This window comes from Amphiprion ocellaris, chromosome 6 (assembly GCF_022539595.1).
Source record: "Amphiprion ocellaris isolate individual 3 ecotype Okinawa chromosome 6, ASM2253959v1, whole genome shotgun sequence".
In the NCBI taxonomy this organism is placed as follows: Eukaryota; Metazoa; Chordata; class Actinopteri; family Pomacentridae; genus Amphiprion; species Amphiprion ocellaris.
The window spans coordinates 23771725-23795427 of NC_072771.1; the positions used below are offsets into that span (position 1 = coordinate 23771725).

The 23703-nt window shown below is 44.1% G+C and overlaps 1 protein-coding gene across 2 annotated transcripts in view; it reads left to right on the forward strand.

The window, feature by feature from the left end:
• setbp1 (SET binding protein 1) overlaps positions 1–17336 on the forward strand; it is a 34852-nt gene extending 17516 nt beyond the window's left edge. For both annotated transcript variants that reach the window (XM_055011181.1, XM_055011182.1), the window contains 5 exons: positions 3853–4274; positions 4711–6669; positions 6761–6968; positions 7078–8143; positions 12496–17336. In XM_055011181.1, coding sequence (XP_054867156.1) covers positions 3853–4274; positions 4711–6669; positions 6761–6968; positions 7078–8143; positions 12496–13001 — 4161 coding nt within the window. In that variant the 3' untranslated portion in view covers positions 13002–17336. The remainder of the gene's footprint in view (positions 1–3852; positions 4275–4710; positions 6670–6760; positions 6969–7077; positions 8144–12495) is intronic.
• The last annotated feature ends 6367 nt before the right edge of the window (positions 17337–23703 follow it).

Below are 23703 nucleotides of genomic sequence, written 5' to 3' on the forward strand. Positions count from 1 at the left end.
GTGTGTGTGTGTGTCTGTGTGTGTGTGTCTGTGTGTGTGCAGAGCTGTCAGAAACACAGATCAGAGGGAAGCAGCGCTCTGAATGGGAAGCTGGAGAGAAGCGGGGTGAGGGGGTGAGTTGGGGGTGGTAGTTCCCACAGGAGGAGAATGGTCAGCTCCAAAAAAAAAAAAAAGAAGAGAAGAAGAAAAAGACGAGGAGAGGAGGGTGGGGGAGCCAGGAGGGGGGAGACAGTGCACGAGGCCACAGAGGGAGACAGCGTGGTAGAGAGTGTGACAAGGTGAGGCAGGGAGACAGGAAAGAGGGGATCATATCAATCATAAGGTTTCAGAGGGAACTGGTTGTAAACGAGTCTAGGCACCTCTCTTCTTGTTTTTCTGCTGGTCCTCTCCTTCCTCCCCCCTCTCTGCCGCTCTCATTCTTTTAGTAACCCCCCCTCCCTCTCTGTCTCTCTGTGCCTCTCTCTCTCTCTCTCTCTCTCTCTCTCTCTCTCTCTCTCTCTCTCTCTCTCTCTCTCTCTTTGTGTGTCTGTCTGGACAGCTGCCCAGTTCCATACACAGGGAAAAATGAAACACTCTAACCACCGGGCGTGCAGCCAAATAAAAGGCTGCGAAAAACTATTTGAAGGGCAACGTGTTTGTGTGCGTCTGTGCGTGCCTGCATGGAGTTTGTGTATATGTTTGCTCCTGTATGTGTCTATGTGTGTGCGTGTCTGTGTGTGTGTGTGCGGTGCGTTGGGAGATTTTGGGTGTGCCTGTTGAGGGTGTTCTTTCCCAGTAGTGCAGCCAGTTCGCTATGAGGGACAAGTTCCACTCGCGAGTTTCAGATTATTCAACATGAGAGGCCTGTAGCAGAGGAAAGGACAGGACAGGAGGGGCATCAGACCGGGGGAACTGACGGATGAAATGTTTTACATCCACATATCAGTTTTTTACAACACACACACACATATTTGTCAGTAAATATATGCTGACTCATTTGCAAAGTGCCTTTCAGTTGGGTGATTGCAGCACTTAGTCATATATTATCCATGACCTGCTCTGCTGCGCTCTGACCTTATCTGATGGTTACATCACCACTGGAAAGGAATGTGTGGCTCCATATCTGCCTGCATTCAGGTGTCAGGCAGCCTTTGTGCAACTGAATCCATGTCGCTACATTGCTGACCTAGAGGAAGAGAGAGCAGACCTGAACACAGCCCAGAGGGAGGGCGAGTGTGTCAGATGAGCTGAGACCTAAACATGCTTTGGGTTTTGTTTTGTGCTGGTCTTTAACCTTATCTTCATTTGATCAGTTGGGAAGAAGATCAGAAGGAGGACTGTGTAAAAGGTTGAAGCCTCACAGTTCTTGTGCTTGTGAACTGCACAAGGGGTCAGAGTCCATGCCTTTGCTGATTTCCTGACCACTGCCCCCTGCTGCAGGGCAGCAGTAACACAGGGAGAAGACGGCTCGTTCGCTCAGCTGGCAGTGTTATGAACAATAATGGATCAGAACTAATTCATCAGGTACAGCAATGTTTTTCTGTGGTATCCGTGTAGCCATGCAGACTTGCAGAGTTTTACAGTGCACGATAAGGACCTCCAATACGTTGGTAAAAGGTCAATGCAAAGCATGCACTGCAAGTGAAAAGTGCACAGTAGGTATATTCATTTTGAGTAATCGTCAAATGAAAACTTGTCAAGTTGCTTGAGTGACCGAGGCTGACTTATTCTGGAAAAGGAAAGGACAGTGAATAATGAGTTCTTTTCACACTGGTTTGACTACAACCACCATAGGAGTACCTCAGTCCCTATGACCACTATTTATATTTGCTTAGATGGTGCTTGTATTTCCCTGGAAATGCTTCATGGAGTACAAGAGGCATAGAGGAAGGGAGATGACGAGAGGGTGGTGAAAGGGAGGAAACTAAGAACAAAAAGCTGAACTGGTGCCAATAACCCAGCCTCAACCAGAAAAAAGGGGTGGGTGGGGTGGGGTGGGGTGGGGGTGCCTCTCCTTATTTCTATTTTTTCTGCTCTTTTGCTCTCCTATCTTGGGTAGGAAAGGTGCCCATGCTTCCTCTCTATTATCTATCTGTGGTTGCTTTGTGGTCAGTGGGGACAATACATTGTATATGTGTGTGTGTGTGTGTGTGTGTGTGTGTGTGTGTGTGTGTGTGTGTGTGTGTGTGTGTGTGTGTGTGTGTGTGTGTGTGTGTGTGTGTTTGTTAGTCTGTCTGTCTAACCACCCTATCATCCCGTCTGTCTCTTTCTCTGTGCCCTCCTTTAACCTGAAACAGCAGGTATTCTAGGACAGGTTAAATGAGAAAGCAAGTGTGTATCAGATGTCTGTCATCTTATCCCTCTGTGGACTCGCAGCATCTCTTCTCCAGTGTCACCGTGTACACACACACGTACGCCTCACAGCTGAAAGGATACCGTAGCAGCACGTTCAGGAGATAAATGAGAGTGTGTGCGTGCGCATTTGCTGGCTTTGTTAATCATTTACACTGTTCAATGTTCGCTTGCATATGGGCAAGGTGTGTTTTCATCCATGAGCGTTGCGCTACTCAGTGTTGCTGTGCATTTTTGTACTTGTGACTTTGTGGAGCTTGTGCTTGGCCACTAAACAGCTTCAGCAATGAGCGTTGAAACAAAATGAGTGACACTGCTTGACTGCTGACAATAGATACGGCGGAAGAAAGAGTGTAGGAGATGAGGGCAGAAGAGGAGATTAGCAGGGTGAAAGAAGAGATGAGGCACTTGTTTATGCAAATTGTCAAAAGAATGTGTTACTTGTTTCATTATTGTGGAAGTGGTGTGTCTATGTATATCTTCAAAAAGCAAGAGCTTATCATGTGGCAAGGCGCATTTTGTGCTACATATGTAGGAAGACAGGATTTTGTAAAACATTTAAAAGTGTACATCTACTCTATACAAGTGTGTGCGTGTACACTTGCACGCCTGTGTGTACATGCTGAGAGGCAGGCCTGTGGTTAGGTTACATCTCCCTGCAGCGCAGCAGAACAGTGTCTTGTTGCATCATACTGAGTCTGTTAATAACAGGCTAAACCACAAAGGCCATCCGCTGCTCTATTTCTCATCTTCCAACAGTACACTGATTATGCAGCAGTGATACATTAAGCAGCATTACGTTGTCTGATATGTTGATAATTTCTCAAGCTTTTGCATGTTCAGATTGACATGGGTAAATGTAAACTGGGCATTGAGTAAAGACTGACTGCAGATTTGTAGCTTCATTGCAAAAAAAAAAAAAAGAGAAATTGCACCATAGTTTCAGGACGTATATTGTTTAAGGCATGTTGTTGACGGTGTGACGTAAGTTACAGTTGTGAGCAGCACAGAAGAACTGTCAACAAAATAAAGATGATATATAGTAAATAAGGACACAGCTGAGCTTGGCTACTGTGTTTATTACTGTGTGTATTCAGACATCCCCAACTCCATCCCTCCAGCTCTCACAGCATGCTACATCCTTGCCACAGGAATTTAATTGCTCTGTAAACAAGCCTTTTGTTTTGTTGCACACTGTTTGCTCATGCACACAAGATGTATTAAAAACCTCAGTTTTGCTGTGAAAAGAGAAGAATGTCATATTAGAGCACAACAAATCACTGATCTGATCTGTGCAACTAAAATGATAGTGTATGCATAACTGAAAGTTGTGCTGTATATGGATTATCTCTGTGAAGATAGACTGATGTTGTGAAGACAGGAAATGGAGTTGTCATAGTTTTATGATTACATTGTCATCATCATATCATTTGTCTATCCCTGTGGCTATATAAAACTGTCTTGTGATTGCAGTTTCTATGTAGTAACCAGTCTTTGTTTCTCTTTTTCTTTTGCTCCCAGACATACGAGCGCCAGTTCAGAATGCCAGAGCAGAGAGAGGGAGGCCTGCTACAACTACTGGGAGATCCCACTCCACCCAAACACCAGCTTCGCAGCTCCCTTCTTCCTGCACACACACCCTCACACACCCAGCAAACACAGCACACACTCACGCAAAAATTCCAGCATACTCACGCACACCAACACCAAATCAGTCCAGACTGGATCACATCTACAGCACCTTCTGCATCCCCAGCCCATCCTGCAGATTCTGAGCCAGCCAGAGATTTGGCAGGAGCCAGTAGAAGCTCTTTGCTAGATCCAACCCAACCTTTCTCACGAACAGCAACACAAAGCCCCTCACCACAGAGATCCTTGACTCCAGACCTGCAGCTGCCAGTGGTTACAGATGCCAGTATTCTCAACCTGACCTCTCTCAGCAGGTATGGTTCTTTTTTCTGTGTCTAGGTTATCATGACACAACAAAACTTGGAAAACTGCATATTAGAAATTGGGTATGGAAAGCTAGAAAAATGGAATATATTTTATGCGGCAGTGCCCAAAATGTCTTCAGAAATGTTGCACAGCAATATCTACATGAATCTTATTGGCCACAGTAATTAACATTTAAAGTGAGAAAAAGTACAAGCTTAGTATTCTTTGATAAAACACACAGTGATTCAAATGAGGTAGTAATTATTCTGTCTAAATTTTTTTAATTATTGAATGAGCTGTCGATGTGATCATGTCCTTTGTCATTTCTATGTTAGACACACAAAGTATGCTTATGCTGATTACATTTTATTGGTAAAATACAAAACATTCTTTCTCTATTCCTCTATTCCACTCATAATTATTTCTCTGTATATGTCTCTCCAGGGGGAGGGGTTTGCAAGAGGTCAGTGAACAGCTCTTTGGGAACATCAAGAGGAAGTACGGCAGGAAGGATTCCCAGAGGATGCTCTGTAATCCCCACAGTGCTGATACACTTTGGGGAAGACAGCCAGAGAAAGGCTCAGAAAGCCCAACTAATTCAGAGGAGAGACAGAAGTACAGACAAGAGGAGACCTCTGAGCGGTTCCATGAAGAAAGAGAGGAAAGGAGAAAAGAGGAACGAGAGCGAACGGTTGCTGGGAGGAAAGGAGATGAAGAAGACAGAGGGATGCCCATGCTGGCAGAGGAAGGGAAAGGAAGAAAAAGGCGAAGGAGGCCTTCTTTTGACGAGTCATTTTCTGTAGAGGAGCAATCACAGCAACGGACTCTGGACTCTGATACTACAGAGAAGCACCAGCCCGGGCCCCCAGAACCCAAAGTAGCACATAAGAGGGACATAATAGAGACTCACAAAAATGATTCTCGACTAACAAGTCAGGCTGACATCGGTGGAGAGAGGACAGAAAAAGCAGACAGAGCAGAAAAAGGTGATAAAAGAGAAAAAGGAGAGAGGGTAGACAGGGCAGAACGAGGAGAAACAGCTACAAATGGGCCTGAACATGAGTCCGATCTGAGTGCAAATAGAATAAAAAAGAACCCTGTGGGTCGTGCTAAGATCGGGGCAGACACCCTTAAACTCAGAGAGTCAACAAATCACAATCACATCAACAAAGCCAATCTTAACATGAACCCCAGACTCCCCAGTCCAAACCCCAGCCCAAGCCCCAGGGGTAGCATTAGTCCTACCCCCAGCCCTAAACCCAGGCCAAACATTAGCCCCAGTCCAAGCCCTAGATCCAGGACGGACCTGAGTCCTAGCCCTAGCCACAGCAGCTCCCCAGCCAGTTCTAGACCAACTAAGGCCAATGACAGATGGTCCTACCTGAAAGCTAAAAGCCATGCTAGCCTCACATCTCCCCAGAGAGACAACTTAGGAAGCCCCTCAACATTGGCTGAGCCACCCTCCGCTTTCCCCATCACCCCCTCTAGTCCGCTCTATACCAACACTGACAGCCTAACTGTCCACACCCCCATCAAGAGGAAACGAGGACGCCCCAAGAAGCAGCCACTGCTAACAGTGGAGACCATTCATGAGGGCACATCCACCTCACCTCTCAGCCCACTGGCACAGGAAAGCACTGCAGGGCTGAACCGTAGGAGAAAGACGCACACACTAAGCCCATTAGCGCAAATGGCCTCCCCAACAACCAACACCAGTTCCAGTAGTCTGAAACTAAAGCGTGGCAGAGGACATTCCAGGCCAGTCAATAAGATGAAGCTTGGGAAAATGCAAAGCATCCTTAATGAGATCCTTTCAGGATCCAGCCAGAATGGCACTCTGGCTCTGAAGTCATCCTCTGCCCCTGTTACCACTGCTATGAGTGCCATGGCGTCCACTATTGAGGCACGGTTGGGAAAACAGATAAATGTCAGCAAGAGAGGAACCATCTACATTGGGAAGAAGAGAGGGCGGAAACCCAGAGCAGAAACCCAAGGTTCTAACCTTCCTAAAACCACTAAAGACAAGCCACCAATATCTGTCTCCACATCCAGTCTCTATGAAAGCCCTGCAGTGCCTTCTGCCACATCATCTCCCAGTTCTACTGTTCCATCAATAAGAGCCACCCACTCTGATGCCACTATGCCCAGTTTGCAGCCCATCTCAGCCCTGCCCTCCAAACCAGCAGGTAGAGGCTTTCTCTCTGGAGGATGGAAACTGTCTCCTCCACGCCTTTTGGCTAATTCACCTTCCCACCTGTCAGAGGGTGCCTCAGTGAAGGAGGTGACCCTGTCCCCGATCAGCGAGTCTCACAGTGAGGAGACTATTCCCAGTGACAGTGGGATTGGCACAGACAACAACAGCACCTCAGATCAAACTGAGAAGGGGCATGCCTCTAGACGCAGGTGCAGTATAGTCCTGTTGGACTTATTTACCTTTCTGGAAACTTGATTTAAAGTCAATTGTGACTTCATGGTTTGTTTTGTTTTCGTACAGGTACTCCTTTGATCTGTGTGGGTTTGAGGCTGCGGAGGCAGCAGCTCTGGAAGCATCCAACAGGGGCAGCCGAGCACGCTGTGAACGGCAAGTAACTGCCGTTGATAACTTTCTGTCACAGCAGGAAAAGAAGCAAAAACATCATCGGCGGAAGAGAAAGTGCCTACAGAGCCGGGATCATCTACACTTTCTCTCTGAACTGGAGGAGGTAAGAAACAGTATCATAAATTCTTTGCTTAATCTTTGACCAAGCACAGTAATGTGCATATTACAGGTTGTGTTTTTCTAAATGTTTTCTCTTTTCAACCTCCATGTAGGTCGTGGTAAAGCTCCAGCAGCTACGAGTGTCTCACAGACGATACACCTGCTACCCCCAGCATCCATATCCTTCCATTTTCCGCCTCAACTTCCATCATTACTACCCCATTACCTACGACTCCTACCCCTGTGACTCCAGCTCGTACCTCCGTAGGAGTGTCGATCTGAAGGCGAAGAGGAGACGCGGTCGTCCAGCCAAAACCAGCGAGCCAATCACATCGAAGCTGCCTTTTGTTCAAGGATATGGTTATCCGCTGGCAGGGGGAAATTACTATGCAGCACCGTATGCGATGCCTTACGCACCTCCTCTGAGTCTGGGCTACTTTCCCCCTGCTCCACCATTTTACCTGCCCCATCACTCATTAGGACCTGCACCTCCATCTCCCTTCATGAGGCCTGCTGTCCCCCCTCCCAAGGCCTTCCACTCCAGTGGACTGTCAAAACTCCAGCCGGGTGCCAAGCTTCGCAGCGCTAGTGGTCCCCTCCAGGGGCCCTCTGTTAGAGGAGAGGGCCTTGGATCTCTGGGCAGTGGCAGTGCAGGTGGTCTTGCAGGGGTTCGTCTCCATAAGAGGAAGCACAAGCATAAACATAAGCACAAGGATGAACCACTCCTTTCATCACGAGATCGGCAGGAGTTGGGCGGACTTTTCAGTGGAGCTAAGACCAATGCACGCCTTAACATGCTGAGTGAGAGGAGGGACTTTGCCAGTCAGGGTTCTTCAAAGCATCTAGAGAAGCAGAGGGGCAATGGTAGAGGCTCAGGCCTGGGATCCAGTTTAGGGATTTTTGAGTCAGACCAGCTGTCAACACACTCTCTTGCTGACAGTCAGTTCCACTCCCGTCAGACTGGACAGCCAATAAAGAGCTTCATGAGCAGCTACAGTAGCCAGTCGCAGCGGTCGGAGTCAGCTTCTGACCTGTTTTTGGGGTCACGGGAGGACGACTGTGGTGGAAGGAACAGGAGGACGAGGCTCACTGTGTTTGGAGATCAGGGCTTAATGTCATTCCAAACTGCCAGGCAGGAGCCAGGACAGATGAACAAGTGTCCCAGTCCATCCCTCACTGGTAAGAATCACTTACATTAGGATTACCTGTTCATACTGTATTTGCAAGGGAGTGCACTGGCCTTTTGTCATGATCAATAATCATGACTGCAGAAGCTGTTTCTCTTTCGACAGTGGTGGTATGGTAAAATGCATTGCTTGCTTTGATGATGGGTTGGAGGTTTGAGGTTAACCTAAACTGCACTAGCTCCTGCTGTTTTCATGTCATTATATAACCAGCTCACTTATGGCTAGACACACTTGAGGTACCGCACAATAAATCCATCCATGGTTCACCTGTGGAAAGCTTCTGATATGGAGCAGCAGGAGGACATGTTCAGCTGACATTAACAGCAATATACCTCCTTAGATTACATTACTCCTAATATAAAGCACCAAGACTCCTATCTGTGAGAGAAAAGCAAGGACAGAAATGCATTAGTGAAAAATATATTGAACATATATACAGACCTGTGTGACCACAGAGTTAGCCAGTGACTTTACCATGTTGACAGTTTCTGCATGTATATCAGATCTCCCTGCTGTGATTAAACACTATATATATGCAAACAGTGCAGTCATGAGTCCTATACCAAAGCAGAGCAAAAAAGACATACATGGTTTTACAAGCAAGTTAAATATGATGTTAACCTGGCAAGTTTGCAGCCATGTTAACATAGCCATATTTGGTTCTATTTCACTATTTTCCTGTTCTTAAGTGATTACAGACATACATTTTTTAGGCTTAATCACATTTAGTCAGAGCTAAAAGGGTCTCCCCATTTTAAATGAAGGTGCTATCATACTTGTCAAGGTGATCCCTATTTATAAATATACTATGCGCAGCATTATCAGGACTTAAAGCAGACAAAGAGGCAGGGATAGGCCCAAATTCTCACTACCAAGTAATGTGTATTTTGGTACATTCGGTATTCTGCTGTCTTTGAGCACATCTGGCTGGGGATAAAGAGAACGTAATGCATGGATGGAGATGACTATAATTCACCAATCTCTCCTTCCTCCCCACCCTCCCTCCTTTCCCTCTCTCCTGCCAATGCCTTTGCCAGAGATATATTATTCACACAGTGTGATTTATTTTCTACAGACACGCCGTAAAAGGCCCTTGCCTGTGTTAAAAGAGCTGGCTGGCAGCCAGGGGTTTAATGACTGGGGCCTAGTCCAGTGGCGGGGAGGAGAAGCCAGGGGCTCAGTTAGAATACACCCCCCACCCCAGGGGATCCAGGACGGATGACTCATATACACACTACCCCTCATTCTACACCCCCCCCCGCCACCCCCCTCCACATTATTTTCCCATCCCTGTTGTTATACCTCTTCTACCCTCCTTGTCCTTCCCTTTCCCTTTTGCTGCTTCTGCAGTTCTTGCCCTTGCTTTCCTCCTTCGCTTCTCTCCCACAGTTCTCACATCCATACGTAAATTTCCCCTCATTCCCCTGCCTCTTCCCCCCGCTCTTCTATCTCACTTTCCTCCTTCCCCTTCCCTTTCTGCTTTTTCCCTTGTCTCCCCTCCCCCTCGTTCCCCCATTACCCTCTCTATCCCCCATTCCCCCTGCCCCTCCTCTAGCATGACTTACTGCTTCACTTCACAGCTTTAGCCCAATTAAAACACAGGCGCGTGTGCATATGAATGCTTGCTGTACATGTACATGCTCGCAAAGGCAAGCACATATACACACACACGGCTAGACAGATCTCCATCCACAAGCTGATACAGTTGCAAAATTTGTATTATTATCTGAGGATGGAGCTATGAGTTTGTAAATCGTCAACAGTTTTATTTTTTATGCATAGGTGTGTGTGTCTGTCTGTTGTGTGTTTGTTTCTTCACTAATCAGCAGGTCTCACTGCATCTGACAGCAATTTCTTACATGGATATTTGCATAAAAGCAGATCATTTTCTACTGAATTAATGAGACAAATATTCTTTGTGTCATGCCAAGTCAAAATTTAGTTATATATAGCCTAATATCAAAACACACAGTTTGCCTCACAGGGCTTTACAATCCATACAACATATGACACACTTTGTTTTTTGACCTTGAAACTGGATAAAGACATTCCGAAAAAATGGAAGAAACCTCAAGATAGTCAGCAGAGGAGAGATCCCTCTTTCAGGACAGAAAGACCTGTGATAGATGTTGTGTGTACATAATTGTGAGTAACATAGTTAATTTACTGTTTGAACAGTCTGGATGACAGAAATTCCAGATTGTAAACACATACGAAGAGTAGAACTGAGAGGACGTCAAGCAGTTTCCAGTTGCCACCACACACACAGAACCACACAACCTCGTCTCCACAGGATACAAATGTAGAAGAGGCAGAACTTAAGCACCTTTCACACATATTGGAGGAAAGAAAAATTTGCATAGAAGCAGAAGGAGACAAGAGCAACATGTACACAGAGAGATACAGGAGGAGAAGCTGAATCTCCTGAGGGATGAAGATCAAGATCCAAAACATCTGGATTGAGGCACTGAGAGCCATTGGAGTGAGATTCCAGGACAGACAATGGTCCAGCACAGAGGACAAATCACCTGACTCATTGAAACACATCCCGAGTAACACTTTCACTAAATAATACACATCAAGGATCACTTTCCTGTTAGAAATCTGGTCTCCATCACAACATGGCCAGTGGATACGTGAGCGTGAATCTCAGTGTAGCTATGACTTCCTTTTCCACAGAGGAACAGGTCCTCACTGCTACACAGCCACTCACACTGCTGAAGGTCACTGGTTTTATGTTCCGTGTATGGAGCTCATAAATTTCTGCTACTTTGTTGAGTGTGTGTGTGTGTGTGTGTGTGTGTGTGTGTGTGTGTGTGTGAGCTGGGCATGTGCTCACTTCTGCGCAGCTCATAAACTACTGCTACTTAGTGCTTTCTGCATTAACTAATTTCACTGTCTGCCCCGAATACCTGAGCAACAATAGAGTGATGTTCCTCTGAGCTTTAAATGGAGGATGGTCAGTCCGCTGTTTATCTTTGCCTGCTCTTAATTCATTATCAAAAACATCGACATAGAACTCTACAATCTTATATTTTCCCTTACTGTTGCCATTTTTTTAATTTAGAAAATATTTAGTTTGAAAATACCCTGTGTCTGCTGGTTTTGACACACCGTAGAGGCTTTGTAAAGCCTTAAAAAATGAGTGACATATTAAAACCCCATGTCATGTTTTCTAAACTGACATATTCTTGAAGTCTTGTGCATCACTTTTTTACACATTCTCCTGCAATGCAGCCAGCGACGTGATGAGCAAAGCCGAGAGCTGCTTTCGTTTAATGTGGTCACAAAGTGTTAGAGCACTGCAGAGACCTGCTACTCTGTATCAGCAGGATTCTGGAAGAAAAGCAGAAAGGACACGGTTAAGGAATCCAGGAATAGGAGTAGAAGCTCAAAAAAAAAAGAGCCCAAGTGTGTTGTGTGCGCACTGCTTAGGGACTGGTGGCTGATTGTGCTTTTCCTCCATTTTGGCTGTGGCTCAGTCCGAGACCCGGGAACAGTGCCCAGACAGGGAGGAGGGGGGAGCTAAGAAATGGGACAGAGATGGGAAACAAAAAGAATGACAGAGACAGACCAAGATCAGGAAGCGGTTTCTGAAATACAGACGGAAATGAAATGGTGCAGTGTTACCGGTTTAATTGAAAATTAGAGAGTAGCATATTGCCACCCATGAAGAGTAGAGTGGAAAGAGAATGAGAGTGATGGGGAAAGGAGGAAAGAGAAAGGGTAGAACATTGTGTAAAGGGCAAACTGCCCAGTTCACCAGTGTGAAGGAAACATTATGGCTCCAGTTTCTTCTGCTCAGCCATTCTGAACTGCTGAATTCATTATTTGTGCATGTATGCATATGTGAGTTTTTGTATTTGTGTCTATGTGAGTATGTGCATGTGGGCAAGTAGGCTGATATGTGTGCTTGTACCGGTGTGTGTTTTTGGCTTTTTGGCAGCCTGTGCTCCAGATGCACAGGGTTGTTTTTGTGTAGCGACATATTAAATGGTTGAAGGAGACATTTCCTGCTAGCAGAATAGGATCTCCTCCTCTCCCCTCTCCTCTCTGCTCTCTAGTAGACAATTACAGGATAGGATCTGCTCTCCTGGCTCAGCTGGGCTTTGAAAAGCTTGTATGAATATCTCAAAATTAGCAGGAAGCACTTGAAGCAAAAAAAAAGACATTCTCTCCTTGAGCTAAATTGGCATGATGTCTTTACGAGTCTCTCTAAGACTGCTGATTTTGAGTGAAACGCCAGCATGAAAACTTGTTTCTCTTTATATACCTTGTTTGGCAGTTTATTTACCTTGTGATGTCTCACCTCACTCATTCTCCCTCTCTTTGTCTCTCCCCCAGGTGTTCCCAGTAAGCGGAGGTATAAACGTCGTGAGGTGGAACAGATCCAGAAGGACGTTAGGAGGATGCATTCTTTGAACTTTGAGCATGTGCAGAAGATCCTCCGTGCCAAACGCCTGCAGCGACAAGCCAAAACGGGAAACAATGTCATCAAAAGACGGCCTGGACGGCCCCGAAAACAACCCTTAGAGGAGTCAGAGCCGACCACCAGGAGGGAGGAAGAATGGGTTGATGGTCGAGCTTTGGACATGTTGGCCAGTAGGAGAGGTGATGGAAGGACTCTGGGAATGCCTGTCCTGGAGCGGTGTGATAACCTGCCAGGTAGGCAGAGCCTCAGGCCCAGCTTGACCCCCGAACCTCTGGAGTTCTCCAATCACGATTCCATCTCAGCAACTATTGAGACTGTGGTGCATCAAGCGCGATCTGTGCTTCCGCAGGCTAAGGCGGGGAAACGCAGAGGCAGGGGCCACAGCAGGGACGAATTATGGGCTCCTACCAGTCAATAGACCTGCGGGAGGAAGCAACTCCAGAACCGAACGGAGAGCAGTTAAAGGAGTCAGTGCTGGTTCAAGCCTCCTTGGTGCACTTTGACTTGTTTCTCCTCTTTAATTTGTTGCGAGGAATACAGTGGGTTAGTGGTGGAGCAGCAGGAGGGAGAACACTCCCTCTGTTCGCTCAACCCAACCAGACATGGGCCTTTCAAAGATTCATTGGACCTTTATTTACAATGGCACTATATGGTACTATTTGATACTGAATCTGATGCTATAAAAGTGTGTGGTACTTATGATAGTGTAGGATATTATGTGATTCTTTATGTATCTGATACAGTGATGTGTATGGTACTTTATGATACTGTATCTGAATGTGGCTTTAGCCATATATTTACCAGCAAGGGGAGGGGGAATGGTTAATATAAAACTGTGCAGCTCTGCTTATTTTTGCCTTTCTGAGGAAGCTTGTCAAAGACATGTGGGATGATACTTCTATAATTAAGCCACCTTTCCCCGACACTTATCCCTGTTTTTGCTCCCACCCATCTGTACCTTTCCAGTTTTCTTGCCCTCTCTGACAAGTAACGGATACTTCCTGGCAGCTCCTCACCCGTGGTCCCCCTCCCTGCTTGACACTCACCCCAATTCTTTAGTTCTCCCTGGTGCCTGCCGCTCAACTTCATCTCCCTTTGTCCTCTCATCTACTCCCACTAATGTTTTACATCTCCTATTGCTTGGGCTCCCTCAATCTACCCTCCGTGTCATTTATTTCTCCCTCCCTGCTCAGGCCTCTCCTGGGCAGTGACATAAGGCAATATGGTGGATGAGACTGTCCCAGACTGTACATAGAAACAAAGTCCACTGTTGCCTGCCTTGTACAATGGGAAACCAGCTCATAGATGTGTACTGGCATACAGTATATTAAATAGAATTGTTGTACCATAGACAATGAAAGTGTGTATTGTTTTATAACCAAAAACAGAAATGGGTGTGACTCAAGACAAGTTTGTTTTCAGACAGAAAGAACCACATGTACTCATTCATACAGTCATTATTGTGTTTGTATCCAGGGGGCATTGCATACAGGAGGAATATCAGGTGTGTTTTTGGTAAACCTTAAAATTGGTTTAATGCACTATTAAAAACCATACACTTGCATCAATCAAATGCAGCACTTACATGCTTGTTCCAGCCTTATGTTTTGGCATTCGATGGTATGGATATCCATTCCAGAGAGCATGCATTATTTTAATCAATTTGTATATGCAGGCTGCGCAGCCAAAAGCGTCAAACTGAAGCCCAAGTCTGAATCGCGATTGGACAGTTCAGCTGAAGAGGGCTCACAGCCAGTGTTTTGAAAAGCTAATCCCAGTCTTTCTACTTAACATGATTTTCAATCCATATCCTATTTTTGGAAATTAAATCCAGTATTTAGATTTAGAAACCAAAGTCTCAGTATTCAGTGTAAGGATGTATTATTTAAAAGTATCTAAATCAGAGTTTGACAAACTCTCCACCATGTTGGCACCAATGTAAAGCATTCCTATGTGCACTGTAGAATGTAGCCATCTTGGATTTTTTGTGTCAATGTGCTAAGCCTTTGTTAAACTCTGTCTACAGTATCTGTGGCTTTGGGTAGTGGTTGGTATTTTCTTGAATAAGTATTTCAGAATATAAGCAATGGATCAGTGTTTCTTTGGCAACTCTGTTGAAATTTTGTTTCAGGAGATTCAGTTTTCTTTGGGCGGGGTGGGATTCTCAGTTGCAGCAGTTCAACTTGTGCCTTATGTTTCTTTCTCTCACCAACTACATTTGACCTGAATAACATGAAGTGGCAAAGTGTGCCCCAGAAAGTGACCCAAAATATTCATGATTGTGCATATGACACATGTGTCTTAGTCATCAGAACCCTGACACTGCCTGTGTCCCTTCACTGCTTCCATAGTCAGCATCCTCTGTCAGCAGGCACTGAGTCCGTCTCCCAGCTTCCTCCTAGTTTTCTGACCAGTATCATCATAGCAGAACTAGAAGGGCTGGACTGATGAAGATATTATATTACTGTATTAAATACACATCACGTATTGACCTACATACTGCTGTAGCAGCAGTGGAGGAAGCAGAAAGGTCCATTGTATCAGATGTATTTCTTCCAGTGATATTGATTGTACTCAATGTCTTAGATATATCTAACTGAAGATCATTTCCTCTGCCCAGTACCTAATGGGTTATTGACAACATATAACTGGTTATATACTTGGCAAAGGAGGAACAGAGGAGGTTGGCATGGAAACCACTTTCACATACATTGTTGTTTGCTATGCATCAGGCCATGCCTGGCAATGACCTTAAAAGGAATTTCTGTTCTGGGTCCACCCTTCGACAAAGAGAAATAAGTGGTCTTATTTACTGAATAAAATGAATTCATGTAAGAAGAATTGTGAATAATACCAGTAATAATTTGTAATAAGTTGTGCAGAAAGTGACTATCATTTCATGAAAACTATAGTTACTGCAACTCTATGCAGTACAGCCTTAACCAGATGTAAAACTACAGTATTGACGTGTTTGTTGTAAATAGTGTTAGTATGTCCATCCTACATGGATAACGGTTGGGCTCAGCTACGCTGGGACTGTCTCCCAAAACCACAGTGGACCTTCTCTCTCTATCAAGACTGCTCAAGACCCAAGAAAACATGCAGAAATGACTACCCTAGCTGATCTTCATATTTGATAAATTCTACTGTACATTGACAGCCATTGTTCCAGCCCATGAAATTATACAGAATGCTAAAAGAATTTGCCTTACCACACCTTGGAGAGTTCTTGGAGAATACAAGCCCCACTGTAGTGTACTCAACCAAAAATAGGAATCCCGGCTGACTTGTAGCTACTTTGCCTGCAGCTAGTTGGGGCAGTGCTGTAGCATGAAGAGTAAGCAAGAGGGTTGTGTGTTGGGGGAGTTCTCAGAGGAAATAGCCAAAAATACACTCGTCCTAACGTTAGTGTGCTTAACCTTGCTTTACTAGATGACTTTCAGTGGGTCTGCAGTCTATTGTGGTGAAGATGAGGTCTAGATATGGGGACTGTGAGGTGTAGAGACTACACACTTGGCAGCTTACTCCTCCGTACTGTGATCAGTCAGCGGTCTCTGATGCGAGAGTTAAAGACCCCAGGTGTTGTCTGTCCTGTCTGTCTCTCCTACCAGCCAATGCTCCGGTGCCTTCTAACACTGACAAGTATTGTCCTAATCCAGAGCTTTCACTCTACACAGAGACTGCAGAGAGGATGTGACTGTGAATAGGGTTCAAGGTCACTGTTGTTGTAATGTATTTAGCAGCCAATCTGGACCAGTGGCTACAGTGATGCCCCTGAACACTGATGTGAGATTCTTTTACCTTGTCTTTGGTTCTAGCATCAAGGGCAATGCAGCAGTGTTTGATCTTACATCAGTGATTGGCATGGACACACTGTAGTCCACATTCACCACTTCAACACAGCAACTAGGATGAGAGATAATGGCACCTAAATTTTTGGTCACCCCTCATTCCCTGTGTAGCACTAATGAGTGTCCTACAAACAGAGTGAGGGGTCACGTGAAACAGAGCCTCATAAATGTATATGTAGTCATCCTCACAGCATACGTTACCGTTCGAAGCTATAATGTTGTTCAAAGCTGAAAGTGCAGATGAAGCATTGAGAAAACCAATAAATGTACTTCTTTAGAGCACAAAGTGAGCTCTTCTAACAGTGTGGGCATATTTTAGTTTGTATACATAGTGTATTTGAACCTTTTTCTAGAGTGGGTTTCCTTTATTTGCATGCTCAACTTGATTGTATGCATAAATATTTTAGACAAGCCGAAAGTTGAATTTCAATTGAATTTGAAGCAAGACTTGTACATTGTTTGATATGTTTCTTTTTGTAATGAATTTTTTAATTCATGAAGCATTTTTGTACATTGTATGAATATTACAAACTGCAAATATTTGACATATAGAGTAAATACTAGATGCGCATGCATATGCATATATCCTTCACAGTATGTATGTGTAAATGTACACATATATTTTGTATTTGCATTTGCTGGCATACAGATATATGTCTTAAGCACATATATACATGTAATATATATGTATATCCATGTCTGCTGGCATGCTTTTGGTCATGTTTATCTTTCATGATCTTGTAGGTTCATTTTTTTTAATTTCTCTTTCCTCAAAAAGAAAGGCTCATTCTTTTGCTACCCTTCTGTTGGCTGGCAGCGTTGAGCACTTATTAAGAAGAACTACAGTTGAAGTTGTTCATGTTATCCATTGTGTGAAATAATAAATGACTTTATTGACAGCTGATGGTGGCATGTGTTTTCTTCTTTCTGGTTAAGATGGTGTTGCATTTCATATTCTGATCCCCTGAAAATTGCTTGGTCACATGCCAAAATAAGGCTGACGCGTTACTTTGTGATAAGAGCCGGTAGAGACTTGGCCAGTGTTTGTGTATGCGAGTGTGTGCAGCATGCATGTGAGCGTGTGAGGAAGATGACAGGGGAGCTCGCTGCACCATCGGTGCTGAATGTCAGATGGTCTCAGTGAATGAGTACTACTCCACAGTGTGTCTGTGTGTGTTTCGGTTAAACGAGAGGGAATCCTCTCATCAGATTATGCTACAGCTTCACTCGGTCGCACTCGCGCACACACACACACACACACACACACACACACACACACACACACACACACACACACACATACCTACACACTCTTACTCTCGTTGCTACTTGTTCATTAGTCAAGCCTACATCTCTAAATCCTCCCTGCACTAGCCCATCAGTGTCAGTTCTAGGTGGGCTGGGCTGCATGCTGCTCTGTTATTGGACAGAGCTGAGTGGGAAGTGCCCCACTATTGGCTGCTGCCAACTAGTAAAATTCTTCTGTTACCATGGTTGCAGGGTGAGCTGCCCAAATGTGTCTCAGTGTATCTAGTGGTGCTGATGGAACCGTTGGCACTACTGGTGTTGTGCTGAAAAAATCCCCCCTTTGATGGAAGTCAGGGCTGCAATGGGGCTGCACCCAAATCACTCTCTACTGATGCCTGTAAATGAGCCCACATGGCCCCATTCCACCCTCTGCACAGAAGAAGAGAGGATGAGATAGATCACGATGAAACAGCAAAACACGTCCTGCATGAAGGATGCGCTCGTGAGCCAGAGCTACAATTGAAGGGGAAAAAAAGACTCATCGATCTCATGCACACTACATGGATTTTCTCATCAGGTTTAGTATCATACGTGCTTTCCTTAATGGCACTGCTGTGCACAGCATGGTGCAAATATTACATTAAAAATATCACATAAAAATGAAAGCAACAAAATCAGTGATGGGATGAGCATTGATGATGAGTGAAAGATCAACAACTGAAAGCTGAAATGGACAAACAATAATCCCCGTGAGTTCACTGGATTCAAAGAGGGGGACTGGGCATTTTTAAAAGGAGATCCAGCTTTGAAGTGGTGATGATAGATAGATAGATAGATAGATAGATAGATAGATAGATAGATAGATAGATAGATAGATAGATAGATAGATAGATAGATAGATAGATAGATAGATAGATAGATAGACAGATAGACAGATAGACAGATAGATAGATAGATAGTCTCCTCTTCCAGCACAGAGAGGCTTTATTGTAAATAGCTATCTACTTCCTGTAACAGTCCTTATTGCAGTAGACCTAAACAAGGTTTCTACCGAAGACACTCTGTTGTCTGACTAGTAGATTTTGTATGGCGTGTCTAGTGCTGCCCATTATATCAAGCAGCTTGTGTTGCATCCCTCTCTCCACAACCAGCTCTAGGGGCCCCAGAGCAGTCCCTAGCGCAGAGCCAGCCCTCTTTATCAGCTTGTTCAGTTTCTTAGAGTCGCTGGCTCTGATGCTGCTGCCCCAACAGATGGCTGCAAAGAAAACTGCTCTGGTCACAACAGACTGGTAGAAGATATGTAACATCTTGCTGCACACATTGAAGGATCTGAGCTTCCTCAAGAAGTAGCAAATAAAGAACTCTGCTCTGCTCCTCCCTGTAGACAACATGAAGTGTTACATCTCCAGGCCAGTCACCCAAGTATTTGTAGTTCTCCAACCAATCCACCTCTTCTGCCAGGATGGAAATAATGTTTACCAGCTTAGTTCTGGTCCTACTATAATCCACAACCATCTCCTCTGGTCTTGGTCACATTTAAGAAGAGGTGGTTCTTTATATTAGGTCCATGTCCTCAGTTTCTTGTGCATTATTATTAATATTATTATATTTATTTATTTTTAAAATGGGATCGTTCATATTAATGAACATCTACACAACTCCAAGTTGCCTTGGAAGTCTGAGGTGTGCAGGGTGAAAAGGAACCACCCGCACACATGTAGTTAATAAACACAACACACAGTATATTGTATATTTTCAAACATCATCTAAAATGATTACTATGACACTTCTATCATGCTATGAATAGATTTTACCTGGTCAGTAGGTGGAGCCCCTATCCAGGACAAAAGAAAGGCCTGTACGATATATGATATGAAACTGAAGTTAAACTGCCACAGGTACTGTTTTGTTGTCTTTTCTTGTTGCTCCACAACAAACTCAGCTTTACGACAATATTATGGATGCTTATGATGTATGGCAGAAATATTTCAGTAACGTTATACATTTAAAGTGAAGGACATATTTGCAGAGTTGGATCAGTGCTGTGGTAGTTGGACATGCAGACTGCCATGAAAATGTAGGGGTAGAAGCTCGTACTCAGAAAGTGTAGGAGGAGGACAGAGATTATAAATTGTGGTGCTTAGATGGGGCCTGTACGTTTACTGTTCTTAAACTTAAACAAAATGTTCAAAAAATTAGGGAGGATCTTCCTCCCAACGCTCCGAGGTCCCACCCTTTCGTGGAATGTGGGATTTAAGGTTGAGGGAACCTGACAGCCTGTGCACCTAAAAATATGCATGGTCCAAGTTGAATGGTCACAATTCTGAACATTTTTTATACGATAACAGAAAAGATAACTACTGAGTTGACCACTGTATTTTCTTTTACTGACTTTGGTTGTTTGGAGACTACGATGTGAATTTTTACATATTAAGGTAAAGAATCGCTACACAAATAGACGTCCCACTGGCCTTGTTGCCATAATATGACAAATGATCTGTTTATGGATGTGTAGAAGGGAGTCACTGAGAAAAAGAAGTCAGTGGAATTTGTATTTACATTTACAGATTATCAGCTATGATAAAGCACTTGTAGATTTTTTTCGTTTTGTGGCTCAACAACAGCCAACTGCATCCTTAACATAGCTGCCAGCCTTGAGAACGAGTTTTGTTTGGTGGGAGGACCTTTGTAGAAGCTTTGGAGAGGATAATGGATGGTGTGGGACTTTGGTGATTACACTCACAAACTGTTGATCCTTCTTCCCAATTTTTTTTTTGGATGATGTTCATTTTGTCATTGACTATCATAGGAAAACGTTATTTCTTTTTCACAAACAAATCAAAGATAAGATGGTTTTACCTTAGCTGACATGTTTCAACTGCAACTGCAGTCTTCTTCAGAGCGGGGGGCGTGGCCAGTCGGAAGATTCTGACAGATCTGTCAGACCGGTCACCTGATAAAAAGGACACGTCATCACACGTCAGATGACGCTCTGAAGAAGACTGCAGTTGCAGTTGAGACATGTCAGCTAAGGTAAAACCATCTTATCTTTGATTTGTCGGTGAAAAAGAAATAACGTTATCCTTCTTCCCAATTTCTGACCACTTCCTCAAATCTGCACAAATCTGTGTTTAACCATGGCACAAAGAGAAAAAGGATGCATTTAGGGAAAACAAAGAGTCTCCTTCTTTGTAGGTCTTTGCCCAGTTTTGCGAACAAACCACTCTAACTCACGTCATGCCAACATCTGCAACACAATCGTATGAAAGAGCTGTGAACTTACATAACCTCTTAGGTTGTCTTTGGGCAGTTCAGCTGGATCTCTACACCAAAAATAAATAAATAAATAAATTTAAAAAAAAAAAAAATCACTTTTTGTAACTCGGGAACTACAGCATTCCCATTACGATAATTTTCATGGATCTGAGGACTTGCTGAGTGAGACACAAGTAACATTAACCAGCGGTGCTTGCAATGTTTGTTTAAGAAATAGCTTTAAATTTGATAAAATATAGGATTTTTCTCCCTATTTCTAGTCTTACATCTTAGGCGAGCTCACTCCAGCAACATATTTTCCAGGCAAATATGAGAGTGGTATTGATCCTCTAATCTAACTCATGACAAGAGAGCAAATAAATGCATCTCCCAAACTGTTGATCCATTTTCTTTGGAAAATATTCTGCTTTTTATGCATCTAAATTTCTTAAGTGCTTCAGGGTACGAGTGCAAAATACAAAAATCCTCTCAGTGCGGGTCGAGCGACAGAGCCAGCTTTGTTGGAAATAGGTTTTAAAAATGCAGGAATCGTTTTCACATCTAAACTAACTCTTTAACCACCAAGCAACCATTCAAGAATCTTAACAGTGGAGATTTTCTGAGTCAAGATGCATGAGTGACTGCCAGCGAATATCAGTGACTGTTTGAGGCACGTCCAAAGCCACACAGACCACCAACAACAGACAGAGCCATACATTTACAACAGACAGTCCTGCAGTCCAGGCCAACTAACCAGGAAGCCTGCCGTAACCAAGCATCCCCTCAATTTATCTCTGTTGGTGTTTTCAGAGGATGACTATTGCTTGTGTTTATGAAGATGGATAGAGCAGGCAACATCTATGGCACCTCCACCCTCCCTCCCCTCCTCCCTCACCTCCCCTCCTCCCTCACCTCCCTCCCTCCCCTGCTCCTCTGCAAAGCGATGGGAGACGCCATCTGGTGGTGAAATGCGTCGGTGCAGCTTCTCAAAGCCTTCATGTCACATCCACAGGACAGAGAGCATTATCTATCTCACTGCGGTTAAAGCAGGAAACATGACAGCCACACGAATGCAGTTTAAGAGGATGGGAGGATGAAATGTTTTGTGCGGATTTGAAGGATAAAAATCTGAACCATGACCCGGAGGAGTCAAACGTGCACACCTGCAGTGCTTTTTTCATTGATCCACTTGAGAGATCAGTGCAGGAATTACTGTAGCTGAACGCTGGTTATGTCTGTGTGTGGTGCAAAGACAGAGACAGAGAGAGAGAGAGAGAGAGAGAGAAATAAAAAAAAAACACACCAGAGATATGACAGAATGTGTTCTGCATGGAGCCGGCCACTGTTGCCACGGTGACAGTGTGACTCATGGCAGTTTGATTTGGGTTTAGAGTGGTGCCCTGTTTTGTGTGTGACTTGTGTGCATAAAAGGATGTGTGGAAAAAAAAAAACTACCTGCCTGCATATATGTGAAAATATTCATACATTGGTGGTGTTTGTGTGGTGGTGGGATGAGGAAAAAAACAAAACAGAATTTCCTCTGTGCACAGAGTAATTGTCCACCTCTCTCAGGTCTCCTCGGTCACAGTTAGAGTCTTTGTTAGCAGATTGGCTCTGCCTCAGTCTTATTAATGATGCCAACACTTAGGTAATGTGCCTTTTTGATGAGAGTAGGCCACTTAATCTCTCTATTTAGTCTCCATCTCCCTCCCTCTCTCTCACACACACCTCCCCCTCAATCCTCCTAATAAGCTGCCTCTCTGTCTTCTGTAATTTGGCAGATGAGTCTATTATATGATACAGTCATATTTTATTAATGGACCCCCATAGTGAACACACACACCCCTTAGTGGATGAGATTATGTGACGCACAGGGAGCGTGTCTCTGTGTTAAAAATGATTTCAACTCCTCAGTTACTTCTCATGTGCGTCTTGCGTCTACTGTGTTGTTAGTATTGGGCTGGAAGGCAGAACCGCAGGCATTTTTTGCTGAAGTTGGCACTGTTCCTCCACACTTCATTACGCTTCCATCAGCTCTGCGATAGCATGGAACAGGGCAGCTTCAAAAGGCCGAAAACTGCAAAATAAAAGACAACGTTCAATTATTGAGTTTAGCATTTCATGGAAATAGTCTTCGTGTCTCTGTCTCTCTCTGTCTTTCTCTTCCACAGCGTTGTGCAGATAATTCGTCCCACATGTTTCAGTGGTGCCAGGCATTTCAAGCAACTGTGGTAAAGTGCACTCCTCCAAAACTAATTTTCTCAAATACCATATTGCTTCACAGATATATTGCCTTGCAAATTCAGTGTTGTTTTTGCAAATATGCAGTCATGTTTTAAAGTGCATTTCCTTTTATATAGAGGATTTGATTGAACAACAAGATTTAGAGTCTGTATTTACGCTCACAGCTCTGAGTGACTGTGCCTTGAACTAAACACCAGCATGTTAACATGTTCACAATAACAGTGTGAACTTACTGAAGGTGTCAGCAGCATTTTCTGCTTAGCACAAAAATCGAAGTAAAGCAGACACTGAAAGCCATTAATTGTAGTATTGAGTCAAGGTACTGAAAAATGTTTTCCTTGTGATTGGGTTCTGGATGATCCTGAAGTGACATGAATGTGTGCACCAGAGTTCAATGCAATTCACTGAGCAGGTAATTATATTTTACTCAAAACCATAAACCTCTAAAAGGATCACCAAAATTACTTTGGATCATGAAATCACATGGTATTCATCCATTACCTCTGATATTTTAGACTGGAC